Source organism: Corapipo altera, unplaced genomic scaffold, assembly GCF_003945725.1.
Source record: "Corapipo altera isolate COAL_440 unplaced genomic scaffold, ASM394572v1 326, whole genome shotgun sequence".
Lineage (NCBI taxonomy): Eukaryota > Metazoa > Chordata > Aves > Passeriformes > Pipridae > Corapipo > Corapipo altera.
Window position 1 is genome coordinate 2,232,525 of NW_020884945.1, and position 18,612 is coordinate 2,251,136.

General features: G+C 42.5%; 1 protein-coding gene across 1 annotated transcript in view; it reads left to right on the forward strand.

Annotated features, from left to right (window-relative positions):
- ABCB7 (ATP binding cassette subfamily B member 7) overlaps positions 1–16,551 on the forward strand; it is a 34,298-nt gene extending 17,747 nt beyond the window's left edge. Inside the window, exons 8-16 of the mRNA XM_027662297.1 lie at positions 227–314; positions 939–1,113; positions 2,531–2,688; positions 3,217–3,380; positions 3,547–3,676; positions 4,158–4,329; positions 7,892–7,995; positions 9,563–9,670; positions 12,216–16,551. Coding sequence (XP_027518098.1) covers positions 227–314; positions 939–1,113; positions 2,531–2,688; positions 3,217–3,380; positions 3,547–3,676; positions 4,158–4,329; positions 7,892–7,995; positions 9,563–9,670; positions 12,216–12,434 — 1,318 coding nt within the window. The 3' untranslated portion in view covers positions 12,435–16,551. The remainder of the gene's footprint in view (positions 1–226; positions 315–938; positions 1,114–2,530; positions 2,689–3,216; positions 3,381–3,546; positions 3,677–4,157; positions 4,330–7,891; positions 7,996–9,562; positions 9,671–12,215) is intronic.
- The last annotated feature ends 2,061 nt before the right edge of the window (positions 16,552–18,612 follow it).

Genomic DNA, 18,612 nt, shown 5'->3' on the forward strand with positions numbered 1-18,612 from the left:
ACTGTGCCCACCTGACCATACCCACCTGACCATACCCACCTGACCATACCCACCCTGACCGTACCCACCCTGACCATACCCACCTGACCGTGCCCACCCTGACCATACCCACCTGACCGTGCCCACCTGACCATACCCACCTGACCATACCCACCCTGACCATACCCACCTGACCATACCCACCCTGACCATGCCCACCCTGACTGTGCCCACCCTGCCTCTGCAGGACCAAGTTCCGCATCGAGATGAACAAGGCCGACAACGACGCTGGCAACGCTGCCATCGACTCACTGCTCAACTATGAGACTGTGAAGGTAAGGCCAGGCTTGACTACCAGGCTCTTTGTCTTACTTGTGTCAGTGAGTCACAAGATTCATCTTTTACAGGGCTACAACTTTAGAGCAATAGCCTGGTTTTAAACATGATTTGTTTGCAGAGCACTGCGTGGCATGGACAGAGGAGCACAGAGGTTTTAGTGGGGCTTGAAAGAATCTATTTGCTAATAGAGAGTGAGAAGTTTCCTTCATGACTAAATCACCTTCACCATCAGTTTCTGCAAAATGTAAGCTTAGTCTTGAAGACGAAGTTTAGGTTGGATCTCAGGGAAAGGTTCTTCCCCCAGAGGGTGGTTGGCACTGCCCAGGCTCCCCAGGGCAGTGGGCACAGCCCCAAGGCTGCCAGAGCTCCAGGAGTGTATGGACAATGCTCTGAGGGACAGGGTGGGATTGATGGGATGTCCTGGGCAGGGTCAGGGGTTGAACTGAGTTGAAGTTGATCCTTCCTGCTCAGCCTATTCTCTGATTCTTTTCTCTCTAGTTGTTAGATCTTTTGGAGAACAGCTGTGTGTATCTGTGCATGTAGCATTCTATTCTGTAACAACTTAAACAGTCTGATGATGTTTGAGGCTGCCACATTTACCATTTTTGTGTATATTGTAGTATTTCAATAATGAAAAATACGAAGCCCAACGGTATGATGAGTTCCTGAAGATCTATGAAAATGCCTCTCTGAAGACTACCTCTACTTTAGCTCTCCTCAACTTTGGACAGAGCGCTATATTTAGTGTGGGCTTAACAGCCATCATGGTGCTTGCCAGCCAGGGCATTGTTGCAGGTAACTTATCTGTCTATAAGCTAAAGATGACTCTCCTTTACCATGATTCATCCATAAGAGAGGAGTTAATTTTAACTAACCTGTAGTTGATGTGATAGTTTATTTTGAGTGGTTTTGTTTGAGAGCTTTTACTTAAGAGTTTTGCCTGCTTCTGCTTCTTGTAGTATTATTAATTCCATGATATATGTGTATATATATAGCAATAACTAGTATGATTTCATCAAAAACATTTTAAGCAGTTAGAGAAAGATCCCAAGAAAATGTCACTTCAGGAAGTTTCTGTTGAAGGCCTGTGAAAGACACTTTTAAACATACAAATACTTCTGTGGGCCTTCTGCCAAGACCCTCTGTTTTTCCCCTTCTTCCTTTCCATGTTGGCAAGACTCAGGACTTTTCCCCAAAGTGTATATACTCATGTGCTTTGTCTCCAGTAGTTTTATAACCAGTGTCCTTCACTTTCCTTAGATTAATAAGGCACATTATTCAAACAATTGTTTCCATAAGTTAGGGTTTTTAATCTGTGTTTGTCTAATTTATTACAAAAGTCTGCTTGTTTAGGAAGACAAAGTACGATTCAATTACAGTATTGGGGTGAGGCTCAGCTAAAGCAAGGTGGTTTTAGAGTAAAAACAGTGATGTTTTAGACACTGTTAATGTCCAGAGGAGTTCAAAGGGCAGACATTTATACCATATGGTCTTTTTTGCATCTGCTTTTCCCTTTTTAAGAGATACCAGGGCAGAGAAGGGTTACCCTGTGAACAGATCAGTCAGGAGGTGCAGTTCATGACTCTTCTTAGGAAAATTTAGAATAGCTTTAAGCAGGAGGTAGAAATATGGCTTTAAATCATCTTTCTGGGCCTGCTTCAGCTGAACTGACTCAGCACTTACCTTTAGCTGTGTGTCATCCTGAGTTTTCCCTTCATCAGCCTGTTTATACTAAGCTGCCCAGAGGTTCTCACTGTGGGTTTTAGCAGCTCTGTGGTCTGTAGTATGATCATGACAAATTCTATCAGTCGCATTTGTCTGTAATTGTACTTAAGATTGTCTGTCCTGATTTGTGCTCTCATATATTACCTGCTCCCCTTCTAACTTATTTAGGTCCCTTTATGTTTCTCTCTGTGGAATTTACAGCTGCACAATCTGATGTTTTATATGCTGCTTGCCTTATTTTCCTGTGCTATTTTATCTTTTTTAAAGTGAAATCCACACAGACATTGCCATTCATTTCAAGCACCTTCCTATATAAAATCTGATCTTCTGGAAATGGGTTTTGTTTGCTATTTAAACATATAGGTTTAGAAATGGGGTAAAAGAAACTAGAATTGATTGACTTGATTATTTTTTTGAATCTTTTGGTACTTCCTGACAAGACAACCCTTCAAGTCTCCTTATTCTCTCACATCCATTTTGTCTTAAGGCAGCCTTTCTGTTGGAGATCTAGTAATGGTGAATGGATTGCTGTTCCAGCTTTCTCTTCCCCTAAACTTCCTGGGAACAGTATACAGAGAGACAAGACAAGCACTTATAGATATGAATACCTTGTTTACACTTCTCAGTGTAGATACCAAAATTAAAGTAAGTAGTAGCTTATTTTCCTAAAATATCTGGGTATTTAATAGGGCTGTTTGTGGCAATGCCATCATTTCATCCCGTTTTCTTACCTTCCAGGTTTAATTGCTATTCATGAATGAGTTGTTTTGTGTAAGGATGCTGTTCTGCTTCCTCTTTAGGTGCAGTTACTGCAATAGCAGTTGAGTATTTTTCCTGCAGAGAAGCAAAAGATGTTTCATGGAAGCTGTGTTTGTATTGAGATTTTTTTTGTTTAAGTATTCATGCCTCGTGCTTGAATTTTTATTGGTAATTAATGATGCAGAATTTATTATTGCAAAAGAAGTTGTGAGGCAGAGTGCTCACAGCAGAATTTTTTACCTCCTTTGGGGGAAAGGGTGAGCGAACCAATGTCACTTGTGCAGCAAATGATAATTATTTTCCACATATCCAAGCTGGAGTGGCTGTTTGCCTTTTTCTGAGCTGGGAATGGACTGTTGAACCATTGGAGATAGTTTCTGGGCAGCAGATAAGGTGGAACTCTTCTTTTAACAGGACAAAGAGCTGGCTGCCCCCCTGCAGATCACCCCCCAGACTGCTGCCATCGCCTTTGATAATGTGCATTTCGAGTACCTTGAGGGGCAGAAAGTCCTTTCTGGAGTGTCCTTTGAAGTCCCTGCAGGAAAGAAAGTGGCCATTGTAGGAGGTAGTGGGTCAGGGTGGGTAAATGGACTAAATATGCCAATCAATGCAGAATTTCGTTTCTTAAACACAGTGCTTCTTGTGTTTGCTTTTTATAATTTCTGTTTGTGACATCAATTCCAATTGGAGATTGTAAATGGCAAACCAGAATGTAACATTAACTTCAATTCTTTTCAATTCCAGGAAAAGCACAATTGTGAGATTATTATTTCGTTTCTATGAACCTCAGAAAGGAAATATTTATGTTGCTGGACAGAACATCCAAGATGTCAGTTTGGAAAGTCTGAGAAAGGCAATAGGAGTTGTACCTCAGGTATTCCATGTTTCCTTTCCCCAGCAGTCCATTGCAATAGTAATTCTCAGTGTTCTGGTGCTGTGGTTCATTGGAGGTCAATCCTAATGCAGTGGTGTTGTCTTAATTCCTTTGAAAGTCACCATGCCTGGTTTTTTTTTTTCCCCAGGAAATATTATATTTTTATGTGCATCATCATATAGATCCAATTTCTGAAATGTGTTTAAGCCTCCCCATGAGAAACTGCCTCCAGCTTTAAGTGATTTAGCTTTATAGTTGATTACCACCCATAATGAGTTAGCAAAGTGGTGAAACTATGCATGACATACATATTTAGGACACAAAATATATTAATCCCATTTTTGGGGAAAGAAATTTCCCCAAACACTTTAACATTCAGGCTTTGTAGAAAAATATAAGCTGTTCTGTATTGATTTCTTTCATGGTTTGGGGACAGTTCTGTCATGGTTTCTTATTCGAAATGTTCTTTCCACCCCTGCAGGATGCTGTTCTCTTCCATAACACCATCTACTACAACCTGCTCTACGGCAACACCGGGGCCAGCCCCGAGGAGGTGTACGCGGTGGCCAGGCTGGCAGGGATCCACGATGCCATCCTGAGGATGCCCAATGGATACAACACCCAGGTCGGGGAGCGAGGCCTCAAACTCTCAGGTAGGATCTCAAACACACAAGTTCTTTATATCCCTTTTGCTGCCCCAAAGTTTGATGCAGAGTTTATTCCTCAGTCAGACTTGCTTTTAGCTTATTTACCTTATGATACAGAATCATTAGTGTTGGGAAAGACCTCCAAGATCATCAAGTCCACCTTTTGATTAAATCCCACCATGCCCACTGAACCGTAGTGCCAAGTGCCACGGCCACTCGCTTTTTGAACGCTTCCAGGGCTGGTGACTCCACTGTTGCCCTGGGCAGCCTGTACCAATGTTTAACCACTCTTTCAGTAAAGAAGGTTTTCCTGATATCCAGCCTGACCCTCCCCTGGCACAGCTGGAGGCCGTTCCCTCTCCTTCTGTCCCATGTTCCCTGGGAGCAGAGCCCAACTCCCCCCCGGCTCCCCGCTCCTGTCAGGGAGTTGCAGAGCCAGAAGGTCCCCCCTGAGCCTCCTTTTCTCCAGGCTGAGCCCCCCCAGCTCCCTCAGCTGCTCCAGCCCCTTCCCCAGCTCTGTTCCCTTCTCTGGACGTGCTCCAGCCTCTCAATGTCCTCATAGTGAGGGGCCCAAAAAACATAAGTATAAAGGCTAAATATTAATATAAAGATCCACAGTGTAAGGCAGCTGGAGTTTGCAAGATATTTAAAGGAGTGTATTTTCAGGGGATATTGTTGTGTGAGATAATATGTAAGCATGGATATGCATCTATGTAAAAATGCTCTTTCTCATAATCTGGCTAGTGGCATAAAAGGGGGAACTTTCTGTGTGTGTGCTTTGAGCCCTGGTCATGCTGAAGGGCAGGAGCAGAGGGTGCAGGGGGTGCAGCAGAAGTCCTGCCTGGTGCAGGGAGAGCCCTGTGTGGTGTTTCTTACTCTGCAGCTGCTGCAGTCAGGAGTCCTGGTCTCTTTGTAACAGCAGATCAGAGTTACAACCTGTCCCCAGAGCAGCGTGCACAGCAGCTGAAGGGGAATACAGGGAAGGGGACAAGGGAGATAAGAGAAGTGAAGCACAAATCTGGGTGAGGGAAGAGAAAGATACAAAATAGGTACTGGCAGAACTGGAGAGAATGTGATGCCTGTCTTCCCACACTAGTAATTTCTAGAAAGAAGATTTGACTAACAATAGATTTGAAATGTCTTGGTGTTTGTAAAAGCACAGAAGGGTTTGTGTTGAAGGGGACCTTCTAAAAATCATCTAGACCAACCCCCCTGCTTTGAGCAGGGACTAGATCAGGTTGCTCAAAGCCTTAACCTTGTGTTGAGGTTTAGATTGGATTTTAGGAAAAATTTCTTCACCCAAAGGGTTGTCCAGGCCTGGCACAGCTGCCCAGGGCAGTGGCAGAGTCCCCATCCCTGAGGGGATTTAAAAGTTGTGTGGATGTGGCATTGGGGACGTGGCCTTCCAGTGCTGGGGGAATGGTTGGACTCAGTGGGCTCAGAGGGCTTTTCCAACCTGGACAGTTCCATCATTCAGTGTCCCATTCTAAATGTGGAGCACTGTGTGTGGGTATGTCAGAGCTCCCTTCTGACCTCGAGACTCCTGTAACGGAGCCTGTCTGAAAATGGGTTCTGCCTTTACTCCATCCTTCATTTTGTGCTGCCACTGTGATGGTCATAAACACCCATCTGCCAGTGCTTCAACAAAAGTGTGTTTAGAAAGTGAAAGGAAGTGTGGAAATGTGTTCTTTTCCTGCTTTATTTGTATTTAAGGAAAATAAGAGTATGTAAAATACTTAGGAGAAAGACAATGGAATTCCTTGGGGACAGAAAAAGAGCTTAGAGTGAGTATCTGCCACTGAAATAGCAGCTTCACTTTCTTATTTTCAGCAGTTAGATGAGCATTGGCAAATAACAGTAGTAACCAAGCTTCAGGAATGTGTGCAGTCAGGCTGCAGGAGTCCTGGGCTAGTGCTCTCAGGAGGGGTTAAGTTGTTCTGAGGATTGGAGATACCAAATGAAAATCTTTGAGGTCCTTCAGTAGCTCTGTAAAAATATGGCATCTGTTACTTGGAATCTCTAGTTTTCTGAAGAGTAGAATGGCTCCCTAAATTCCTATAAAAGTTTAATTTCTATTCCTATAAAGGATTAATTTCTGCATCTGGTTTGTTGTTTTGGGGTTTTTTTTAAGTTGGTTGAGGCTTCGTATACTTCTGGTCTAAGGAAAGCACAAAGTCCTGATTTATGTCTTGTTTTTAAATGGGATTTTGTGGCAGAAATAGTGGGGGTGAAAGGCCTGTGAATTGAAGAGTCCTCTTTGAAATCCAGGTGTTTTATGTGCATGATGGAAAACCAAGGTTTTAGTTGCATTTAGTGCAGTTCCTAGTGGTCTCAGTGATTGATTCATTAACAGTACAGAGTGAAAAACAAATTGTTTGGGTTTTTCCAAGTAGAATCCATATCAGTGTTTTCTAATAGATTTGTGATAGACAGAGCCAAACCCCTGCCTCCATGAATGGAACTGTTAATGTGCTGCTGTCCTGAGTGTGAATGGGGAAGAGCATGAAATAAGGATGTGCTACAAATGAAAGGGTTTTTGTTGTTGCAGTATGTCTTTCAAACATGGATATTGTCAAGCTGTGAGTTCTGAACATGCTGTAAAGGAGAGGGAGGAAGAGCACATTAAAATAGACTGAGTAAATTGTACAGTTCTAATTGCTCTGAGTTCTGCCAAAGACAGTCTAAAATGTGAACTGCAGCATTTCCATCAGCCTTTTAAATGGTTTATGAAAGCATGTTCTCTCCTGATAGGAATGGAACATTAACAAGGATATAATGGTATTAAATGGAATGTTTTGAAGTCTTGAGTAAAACAAAGGAGGACAAGTGCACAAATGTGACGTGTATGCATCGCATACCAAATGTTTAGCAGATTTTAAGTTCTCAAATGCACCTGTTTTCCTGTCTGTAAAAGTTGCCCCGAGTTATTCTTGAGTAGATGTTGGCTGTAAGAATTTTGAAGGAAGGGAAACTAGTCTGAAACTGGGTTACAACAGAAACCAACAGGCTGTAGAGTGCAGACTGAAGGTGGTTTCCAGTACCACACTAACTGTGTTCTTGAATGACATTTACCATCGTGGAGCACAAAGTTAGATAAATATCAAGGGGAGACCTGAAAGACACAATGTGTAAGCAAGATGCATGAAATGCAGTGCAGCAGCATGGACAGAGCACTGGTTGTTTGGGAGAGAAAACAGGGTTTGTGTGTGCAGAGTTACCGGATGGGGCAGAGCTCAGGCCAGGGAAAAGGGCTCATGCTCCAGGTGTACAGAGTGACCAGCTGTACAGCACTGGTACTGACCTAGGCCAGGCTCCTGCCTTAGAGCACATACAAAATAGTTCTCTGTCCTTTTCCAGAAGGATAAGCAATCTTGAATCACCAGGGAGCAGGAACTTGTGTGGTATCTTATGTAACATGTCAGGCCTTTGTCAGCAGTAACTATGATGTCTGTTAAAAAAAAGAAAAAACCCAAGAACCAACCCTCAAAAGTCACATCTGCTGTTGAATTTACACTGTCACAATTCTAACTTTTTTTTTTTCTTTCTTCCCCTCTTCCCCCTCATTCAGGTGGAGAAAAACAAAGAGTTGCAATTGCTAGAGCAATGTTAAAGGACCCACATATTTTTCTCTATGATGAAGCCACATCATCTTTAGATTCAATTACAGAAGAGGTAAATTGGGATAAAAAATTCTAAAATTTAAGTGGTGCAATGATGTCTGATTCCAATACTTTTTCCCTGTTCTTTTCCTCTCAGAAAGAATTCTGTTCTTTTCGCCAAATTGCTGTCAGGTGTTTTCTCAGTAGTATTAAGCGATCCTGTGTCTAAGCCATTGTCCTAAAGACTGCAGCAGAGGTGCTTAGTGTGTCTGCTGGAGACACAGTGAGGGGTATCAACTGTCTCTGGGATATTTTCTTGTACACTCTGGAGGTCTCCTTCACCTTTACACATTCATCCCTTGAAACCAGTGCAAATACCTCCGGTGGTCTTAAAGTGTGAAGCTTTCCAATCCACTTGAAAAGGTGTTTAGATGACATCTAGCTTCCTTTAAAAATGTCCTATAAATAACTGTGACATAATGCAGGACAGAAAACCTCTTGTTTGTTGTGCAGCATCTTTCTGAGATGCAGATCAGATAGGTGTGACCTGCAGTGCTGGTGTTCATTTCCCAGGAAGGGCTGTGACATGGATGTTGTGACACTGTGACAGGAACTGCATCAAGGCTTCATAACAACATCTTAGTTTAAGCACAAAACCCTCAGCCCCAGCAGTAATTTCCTGAACTAATGTCATCAAGGACTAGAGCTAAGCTGTGGCTGTGTTCACTTATGCAGATTATTGAGCGAATTTATTGACCTGTACTCACTACATTACTTTCATTTTCCAGATACAAAGAAATCAGAGTATGAACTGTATATCCATATAGCACAGCACTGAAATGTAGCACAGCTCCCTCGTGGACCAGCAATGTCCATAACACAGTTCTGCAGAACAGCACGTGGACTCTTTCTCTTGTTTTCCTCTATCTATTGCAAGAGTCGTAAGCAAAGCTGAAAGTTTCACAGCAGAAATGCACTTGAAAGGCAGCAAATGCAAGTGAGCCCTTTCCACAAGACTGTGCCTGGAAATAGAAATGTTTTTCTGACAAAAAAGAAAGTTTTCAGGGAACTGAAGAGGACACTTGACTGATGATAGTGAGGGCACAAATTCCCAGTCAGTGCTCCTTGCAGAGGAATGTGTTTTGGGAAGATAGCAGAGTGCTCACTGCATAGATAGATGATTCCCAAGATTGCTTTAACTTTATATTCCACCTTGGCATGACATTGAGGGGGATTTTTTCCTTTAACTTTCATTGGAAAGTATTATTATGATGATGATGAGTTATTTTCAGATGCTTTTACTGCTGTTTGTTGCTTGTGTACCATGCTCCATGGGAAGGTTTTCCTGAAATCTAGTGACCTGTCTCTTCCTTTGTCCCTGGGGATAGCTGTGTTTTTCTGTGAATACAAGCTTTTTTCTTTTTTTTTGCAGTTTGAGGCTTTATCAGAACCACAGATATTTCATGCTTGGGACTCATCTGTGTCTTTGGTAGATGCTTGTGGCTGTTTGTTATTAGGAAGCTGTAGCAGTACCAGAAGTGTTTCTCAAAACTTATTTACAGTAATTTGCATATTTCCAGCAGCATTTTATTTCTCCTCATGCACGTGTGTAAGAGTTTGTCTGTGTTCCAATCTTGCAGAACATCCTCAAGGCCATGAGGGCCATGGTGAAGCACCGCACGTCCATTTTCATTGCTCACAGGTTGTCCACAGTGGTGGATGCAGACGAGATCATCGTGCTGGATCAGGTGAGGGATCCCCTGGGGTGTGGGGCTTCCACAGCCAGGCAGTGTTTGCTTTAGGAACTCTCTGTGTCCAGTTTGAATTATCACACTCCCACTGAGGTGCTGAAAGCTCTTTCTTTGGCAGTGAGCCATGGTGGAAAGTTCTAGCTCAAGCTTGGCTTTTTATACGTTTCTCTTCACAAACTTGCACGTGTGACTCTCTCATATGTTATTTTTTATGGCTCACTGTTGCATGGTTTTGATCTAATTTATTACATGCTTCTGTCAGATGAATTTACTGAAGTGTTCCCCCAATTTATGCTTCACTCTCGTTGCTCAGTGAGCATCTATTTTTCACATACATCCATTTTTTTATTTCAATGGAAAGAGACAGGACAGCATGTTCTGTTTCCATGCAGATAGAACGACTGCAGGATTGTTCAACCTAATTATGTCATAAATCTGAGCACCATTCTCTGTTGTACCTGTAGAAAAATGTGATTATTCCCTTTCTCTTCTAAGAAAAAAACAATAAATTTCAACATTTAATTTGCTAATACCATTATTGAGCTGTTACCTCATGCTTAGTGTGTCCAAAGTCCATTTTCTTCTCTGTTGTCCATACCTGGCAAGAGATTTAAAATAAACAAATGTCCTTATGATAACTTCATAATTACTCTTTTAACTGATAATGCTGAAAGTACAGTGCTCTAATCTGCTGATAATAGATGTTAAATTTATCTTTGCATTCATTTTTATCAGTTGCTATTTATATGCTTGTGATCATAGGTGTATTTAGTGACTTAAAATACACATCTAAAAGCAAATAAATTATTCCTACAGTACGTTCAGTGGTTTCATGGGGAATTAGAACAAACTTATGAAATGGTGACATTCATGACTATTTTTGCTACACAAATCTCAGCTTTATATGAATCTCAGAATGAAGTAGTGGAATAAATCACTTGCAGTGCTCCATGGAGTTTTTATTCAGTTTTGACCGGCTTTGTTTTCTCAGCTTTTGCTGAAAATCCTTTCCTAAGGTGTATCCCTTATCCAACTGCACGTTAAAACATCTTGCAAGTGTTTTTTAATGTGTCACGAGGCGATCTGCAGCTTTTTGTTTTCGACGCAAGTTTTCACAGCTTACTAAGAGTGTGTTTTGTGTTAGAGTGTAACTGTTAAATTAAAAATGAAAGCACAGCCTCGAACTGTAAAAGAGCCGGGGTGCTGCCTTTCCTGAGGGATGCTGCTGGCACTGGGGATGGGGCAGGCAGTGCCCCACGGCTCCCGGGGCTGCGCCTCCTGCCAGCCCTGCAGCACTGACCTGGGGCAGCCACACAAAGAGGCTCAGGAGCAGGGATGAGACAGGATGGTTGGGACTGGTTTTGCTTAGCCATGGCAATCACGGAATCACAACTCCAGCACCTTTGTTCAGGTAAAACCAGAATCATTCCTGAGTGAGTAAACAACATAGTAATGATGCAGATCTAAACACTGTGGGGCTGAACAGAGAAGGTGCAAGAGTTATTAAAAAAAGCACCATAATTCAAAAGCCTGGTCTCTACTACAATGAGCTCCAGATTAACCCCTTGAAGGTTTTAAGTAAATTCTGCAGTTCTGTTGATCACGTTTTTTGTTCAGATTCCACCGGCATAACTACTAATGGAAGTGCCAAGACCCACATTTTTTCCCAACATATCCATCAACAGCTGTCACAAGGAGGTAGATTTAATTGTAGATCAGAATTTAGAATAACGTCAAATCCACATAGTTGTCTGTATAATTCTGTCCTTTACCAGAAGAAAGAGTAGCTAGAGAACAAATACATTAGTTTAATTTGAAGTCGGTGAATGTGTCTCTCAAAGTGAAAAGATCAGTCTGGTTTTTTGAAGAGTGGTGGTGTTTCTCTGTCTGTAAGGCTGGAGTTTCCTTGAGTTCTCCTCTCCAGCTCTTCCTTCCCATTTCCACAGTGATAGTCAATAAATCATCTTTCCCTTGAGAACAGCCCAGATGAACTGAACTGCTGAGGCCATTGTCGTGGTGGCCATTGCAGGGGCACAGGAGCACCCAGGAAAGCACAGTTTACACTAATTGTTTCCAGGATTTGATTTTAAATGTGCTTCACTTGTCTAGTACAAATCCCTCTCTCTTTGCTCTTTTTTTAGCCTCTTCCCATGTGTTTGTTACTGAGCAAAAACACATAGGTGTTTGTTTTGGTACATCCGTGTGGCTTTTGCACCTTGCTCCTCATGTAGAGGTCCATGTTTACTTTAGGTAGATCTTCTATTTTAGATAGTAAAAGTTTCCATGGTGGTGGGCTTTAAATTTTGCCCAGATGGACAAGAGGTACGTAGATTCCCATTTCTTTAAGTCTGGGAAGAGCACAGCTCCACGTTTTCAGTGTGATATGCTATCGAGTGAACTGTGCATTCAGTCTTTCCGTGCTGTCCCAAGCTCCTTGTCATTAATAACTGCTCTAATCTATACTGTGCAATTGTGGTCCATGTGTTGGCATGTTCCTAAAGATCTGGTAATATGGATTCCTGACCTGCTCCTTGTTTTGCAGGGTAAGGTGGCAGAACGTGGTACACACACAGAGCTCCTCGCGAGTCCCAGCAACCTCTACTCTGAAATGTGGCACACACAGAGCAGCAAAGTGCTCCACAGTCACAGCAATCCCAGCTGGGAGGAGAGGAATAACCAGACATCCAAAGAGGAGGAGAGGAAGAAGCTAGAAGAAGAAATTATGAATAGTGTGAAAGGCTGTGGGAACTGTTCATGCTGAGAACGACCCTGGATCAGTCTTGTATAGCAGGTTAAAAATGCACAAGAATACAGTGAAATGCAGCTCTTGTTTTTAAGTCAGCATTCAAAAACTTCTGGGGTTTGCAGTTTTTGGGTTTTACAGTTTCACAGAGGGACATAATTTCAACCAAAGGAGTTCTATTTTTGCATCTTTAGAAATCTGTAATATTCAGTGGCATTTGCAAGAGCTGGGCTTTTCAAAAACTTTAAACTTCCCAACTAAGAGTGTAATTTATGGCAATTTTTAGGTATTGGTAAATTCTCCTGGTAGTCGCTTGATGTGGATTATTAAATTGTAAACAGATTTGTCCTTGATTTACATTATTTGTCATCATTAATGGTTGATAAATATGTCATGTTTTAATTGTAATTGGGCTAATTTGAACTCATTTGCTAGTGAGGAAGATGCCATTTAAATTCTTCAGTGGTGTTCTAGTTTAAAATGTTCTTCCTCATAAAGAATAAGAAAAACCTCAACAAAACATTAGAGGCTTCTAGTAGCAAACTAAATACTGGAATTATCCATCTCACCCTTCAGAAGCACCTTTTGTACGGCACTATCAGGAATCGAATTGGTATCATTCTAAAGGAAAACTAATAGTATTTTTAAGTGAAAAATGAAAAAATCTGAGTTTAGGATTCTGTATCCTCAGCATCTGCTGTAGTAGTTGAGGCAGAAGGCAGTTGCTCTTTCTAATTCAGTCACGGTCTTAGGGAGCAATTAAGATTCAATAAAGACTTCTATAAATTTCTATTATCTCATTAATGTATGAGAAAATGACCTGAATAATGCTGAAAGCATTGCTATAATAATCTCCTCATTTCAACAGCCCAAACTTCTCCAGTGGCAGGAAACCTCAGTGTCTGGGATCTGCAGGACACTGGGGGTGTATTGGGTTTGGGGGGGAGCTGCAGTGGGGGCTTCTGTGAGAAGGTGCCAGAAGCTTCCCCTGTGTCTGGCAGAGTCATTCCCAGATGGCTCCATGGTGGACCCACTGCTGGCCAAGGCTGAGCCCACCAGCAGTGGGACAGTGCACTGCTGGGATAATGTATTTGGGAAGGAAGGGAAAAGCTTGTAAGCATAAGAGCAACTGCAGCTGGAGAGAAGAGTGGGAATATGTGAGAGCAACAGCCCTGCAGACACCAGGCTCAGGGAGGAAGGAGGGGAGGACGAGCTCCAGGCAGTGGAGCAGAGATCCACCTGCAGCCCATGGAGGACCCCACACTGGAGCAGGAGGATTTGCCCAGAGGAGGCTGGGACCTCTTTGGAAGCCCATGCTGGAGCAGGGCCCTGGCAGGACATGTAATCTATGGAAGACACGCACTGGAGCAGCCTGTGCCTGAAGGACTGATCCCGTGGCAAGCAGACACGTGGGAAGGACACACTGGAGCAGGGGAGGAGAGTGAGGAGGAAGGAGCAGTAGAGCCAACGTGATGAACTGACCACAGCCTCCATTCCCTGTCCCCTGCACCACCTGCAAGGAGGTGAAGAATGTGGGAGTGAAGTTGAGCCCAGGAAGAAGGGAGGGGTGGGAGGACAGTGTTTTAAAATTTGGTTTCTTTTTCTCATTACCCTACTCAGACTTCTAATTGGCAGTAAATTCAGTGAGTTTCCCTGAGTTGAGTGTTTTGCCCATGACAGTAATTGCTGGGTGATCTCTCCCTGTCCTTAACTCAGGACCCTTTCCGTATGTTTCCTCTCCCTGCCCAGCTGAGGAGGGCAGGGATGGAGGTGGGCAGGGTGGGCACCCAGTGTGCAGCCAGGGCCAGCCCACCACAACAGCACTCTTTTTTTAGGCCATGTCTCTTTGGGGAAATTCACCAGCTCTATTTAGCACAAGCTATTCTGGTGTAATTCTTCATGTTGAATTCAAGAATTAAAATCTTTCTCTTGGATGTTGAAAAATAACTGTTATTTCTGGGGAATTACACCAGTATAATTACACTGATGTAATTACGTTTGTAAATCAGATGCAAGGTTTCTCAGTGTGGGCACTAGGGAAGGGCTGAATTTGGTGCTTCTGGAAATTTAATTGCAAATAGCATTTATTTTTTTGTTATACCCTCCCCTGCAACTAAATATAGGAACAGTAACTTAAAAGGAGCAAAACCTTTGCTAGTTATTAATTTTCTCTCTTTTAAAATGATGGGTGAAAAAACCCAACCTGGCATCAGTCTGCAGTTAAAAATGATTTTAAAAGTGTACTTTAATTTTCAACCTTGGAGTGCAGAAGCAAAGTGAAGTCCTGTTAATGTAGTGGCAGTGCAGAATTCCAGCTTACAGCCTTCCCTTTATTTTCCCTAATGGTCTCCTGGTTTAGCTGACAGCAGTGAGGGGACTGTAAAGGTGCAATTATGTTCCAGCTGCCAGAAACAGCAAAAGTTTATTGAAACTGCCCTGCAAGAACTCATTTTTGGAATTAACTAATCTGTCTGCTGTTCATGCAGCAGGGAACAGGCAAAGGTTGTAAATAGGAATATTTCAATCCTAAGATCTTTTTCTTCTGGCACAAGGACTAAAAATGTCTCTGGTCTGAGAGATGCAGGGAAAGGGTTTTTCTCAGTGAACAGTTTTCCTTATTGCAGGGCCTGGACATCCCAGCAGGTCCCTACAGAACACTCAGGATCAGGAACCGTCTGTGAGATGTCCGGAGCCAAAAGCTGTTTGAATGCGAAGTTTGATTGTGTTTGTGAGGGGCCAATTTCAGGTGAAACCTGATGGATTTTATCACTGGGAATGGGCTTTGCAAGGACTCAGAGTCTTGGGCAGTACAGGTGTGGAATGAGGACTGTTTTCAGTTGGTAAGTGCCAGGAATGCTCAGTATTTGTCTAAATCTGTACGGGTTTGATGAAGCTCCGAGGCCATTGCCTGTCTCTGCCGCCCTTCCGATGCCAGTGGATGTGCTGCAGCTCTGTCCAGCTTTAAGCAAACAGAATGACAGGAGGGAACTCTGAACAAAGGCATTTCCTAAAGCAAGAGGCTGCTCATGTGGTAGAACACATTTCTTAAAGAACTGCAGCAAGTTTCTGCAGATGACTGAAAACTTCCCGTGTCGTGGAGTTGCTGGATGAGCATTCCTGGTTTGGTGGTGGCTGTATTGGAGTGAATTGCTGAGGAGAAGCAGAAACAACACTTGGTGAGTCTCCTGTCTGCTACAAAGTCAAATGTCTGCTTTCTTTTTTTTTTTAAATTTTATTTTTATTTTGAATTTTTATTCCTGCACTATGACTCCAAAGTGCCACCATTGAAGCAGATGTTTGAAACAGTGAAACCATGGCTTTGGAGAAACTCACTGTGGCACACTGATCCTTGGGACAGTCTACGTGGCATCTCTTGGAAAAGCCTTACAGAGAAAACAGATTGATTTTGGAGCTCTCTCCCAGCCTCTGTGAATCTTGGTAATTCTGCTCCACTGTAAACTGGGACATCATTTTCTAAACAGCAGCTTTTCATATTCTGGACTTGTAGTGGGTTGTTTTTCAAAATTCAAGTCATCTACTCCCATTATAAAATCTTTATCTGCAGTTTTAGTGTGGAAAAGCCATATAATTTTTTTTCCTTCATTTTCTGTTTTTAAAGGAAATGTGTTTGTGGAAAATGACATTAAAAAGGGGCTGCTTCTTGAAGTGTGTAGTGATCTGTTAGCAGTGAACTTACAGAATTCAGTTCTAATTTCCACGTAAGAACTTACTAGACACGGATATGAAGTCACAACAAACAACATTTTGGCTATTTTAACCTCCAAGTGAGAAAACTTAATGAGTGATTTGTGGGCAGGTTGTTGTGCTTTTTCCAAATGGATGTTCACAATTTGCTCCTTGCAGATGATCCCTCAGGTTATCTCAGCTGTTCTGTTCCATGGAGTATTAGTTACCTACATCTCAACACTGAGATTTTAAATGGTGTTCAAGTTTCTTTTCAGAATGGAAGTGTATAATTTACATTGTACAGGAAGGTGACAGAACAACACAGAAAGCTCAGTTGAGATCAGACTGTGTAACCCTTCTGCTGGAACACTCCTTACTCTGACTCCTGTCCTTCATCTGTGTATAGATAATTCTTAGTAAATAAAGGATTTATCTTTGTGAATAGAAATGGGTGTCCTGTCACAATGGCTCTGTGGCTTTGCTGCAATTCCCAGAGAAAACAGTCACCCACTGCTGTGGAATGTGGGTCTTAGTACCAGCAGCTGTTTGTGGTGCTTGGCGGTGCTGCTGGGGCTGGTAACCACTCACAGGGGTGTGGGGTGGCACAAGGTGACTGAATTCCAGGTGATCCATCAGAAAGGGAAGTTCACAGAGTGCACCTGAGTTCTGTTCCCACTCAGCTTTTCCATCCCCTGCACTGTGTGTGTGGCACTCTAAGAACAGGAGAAGGGCTCGTGTTTCTGCATCACACTGATGGGAATGAACAAACTTGAGAGAAGCTTGACTGTTTCTTACTGTAAACACTATTTTGATAAATGCAAACTCTTAACTTGTGATCAGTAGAAATAGAGCAGTTCTAAGAATCTACTTGAGCCCTTGACATGGCATTGTCTGTAATCACTGCCTGGGTTTCTGCTTTAAGCAGCTCAAACTCAAAGCAGAAAGCAAGAAATGCTGCTATTATTATTAACTATCTACATGTAATGTTGATCATTCTTCTAGTGCACTGCACTGTATTTGATTTGAGCTACAACAGCCACAGGTCCTGCTGTCATCATGTACAGGGGATGGTATGTCTGGGATAGATAGATGGCTGGCTGGCTGGATGTAAGATCCTTGAGCAGCCTGGGGTTTTTCAAGTTGACTGGATGAACTCCCAGCTGTTATCTCTAAGAGTTCATTTGCTCTGTCTTTAAATCTTGAAGTGATACTGCAGGAGTGCTCCATAAATGTTACTGACAAAACAAATAATTGATTTTTATGGGGAAAGAGCTGTAATAGGAATATATTTGGGGCTTTTTCTTCATGTATACCTGTAACTTCTGTTAGTGCTAATTTGAGTTGCATGTCTGCATCAAGGAAAACAGTAATTGCAAATCCAGCTTTTGGTAATCTTCACATAAGTTAGGAATAACCCTGAGGTTACTATGCTTGTTGAGCATCCCATTGGTGCTCAAACAATGGGTGCAGAAATGACAATTCACTATTCTATGGATTATGTGCTGCTTCCCAGTCAAAACTTGCCAGTTATGTTTATTTTGGCGCATTGAGCATCTGAACTGTCTTCCCAACCTTTAGTCCTGGGATCTGCTGGGGCTCATCATTTCAGCTTTGCACAGAATGGAGGTTTGGTGGCACTGCTGGAGGGTTGGTGGCACTGGATGCTTTCTTACAGCACACCGAGGCATTTGTTGTGATTCTGGGAAGGAGCCAGGGCATTCTTTTAAAACAGTAATTGCATGGGTTTTGAAGTGTTGTGATGTGGCAGTGCTGCAGTGTATAGGTGTTTTATTAGTGGAATGGCCATGTCATCGATGGAATGGTGGAGGTGGTAAATTGTAGATAATATATTAATGTCTAGAACAGATATTGAAAAATTCAGCTACTGTATAAATTTGATGTCTTTATAAGAAAACCCTTAAATGGTTAGTCCTCGAAAAATATCTTTTTAAATTCCTGCTGTGTGACTTTTGATCTGTTTCTGCAGATGTTGGGGCTAAACTCGGGGAAAAGCCATGAACTTTATCCATCCTGGAAAAACAGCAGAAAGCCTGAGAGAGGACTTCTACTTAGGCAGGTCTGCAGGCTGGGGTGTGGGATCTCCCTCAGATGAGAAGTGTCAGTTGTACCAAGTTGCACAGTGCATTAATGAAAAGGAGAAGAGCAAAAATGCTTTACTGGTATATTCAGGCCGAACTGAAAACAGGATCCCAAAGCTGGAAGAATCCTGAAACATTTCTGCTCCCCCACATTAATTTCCAGTTTTTTAATGCTTTGTAGCCCTTTACAAAATTGCCAAGTAAAGCATTTAAGTCACACCAATGTAAACTTGTGAACGTCCCAGTCTTGTGCTGGAGAGGGAAAAGGAGAGAAGTTTTTCCCCTCCATTATGGAGAAGAAGAAGGAGCTTGAGCTGGATACATCAGGTGCTCTGGTGTCCTTTTGAGTGTGTTGTCAGTGCTCTGCAGGTGTCAGCTGAAGATTTGAGTGCCTTGTGCACACACTAACA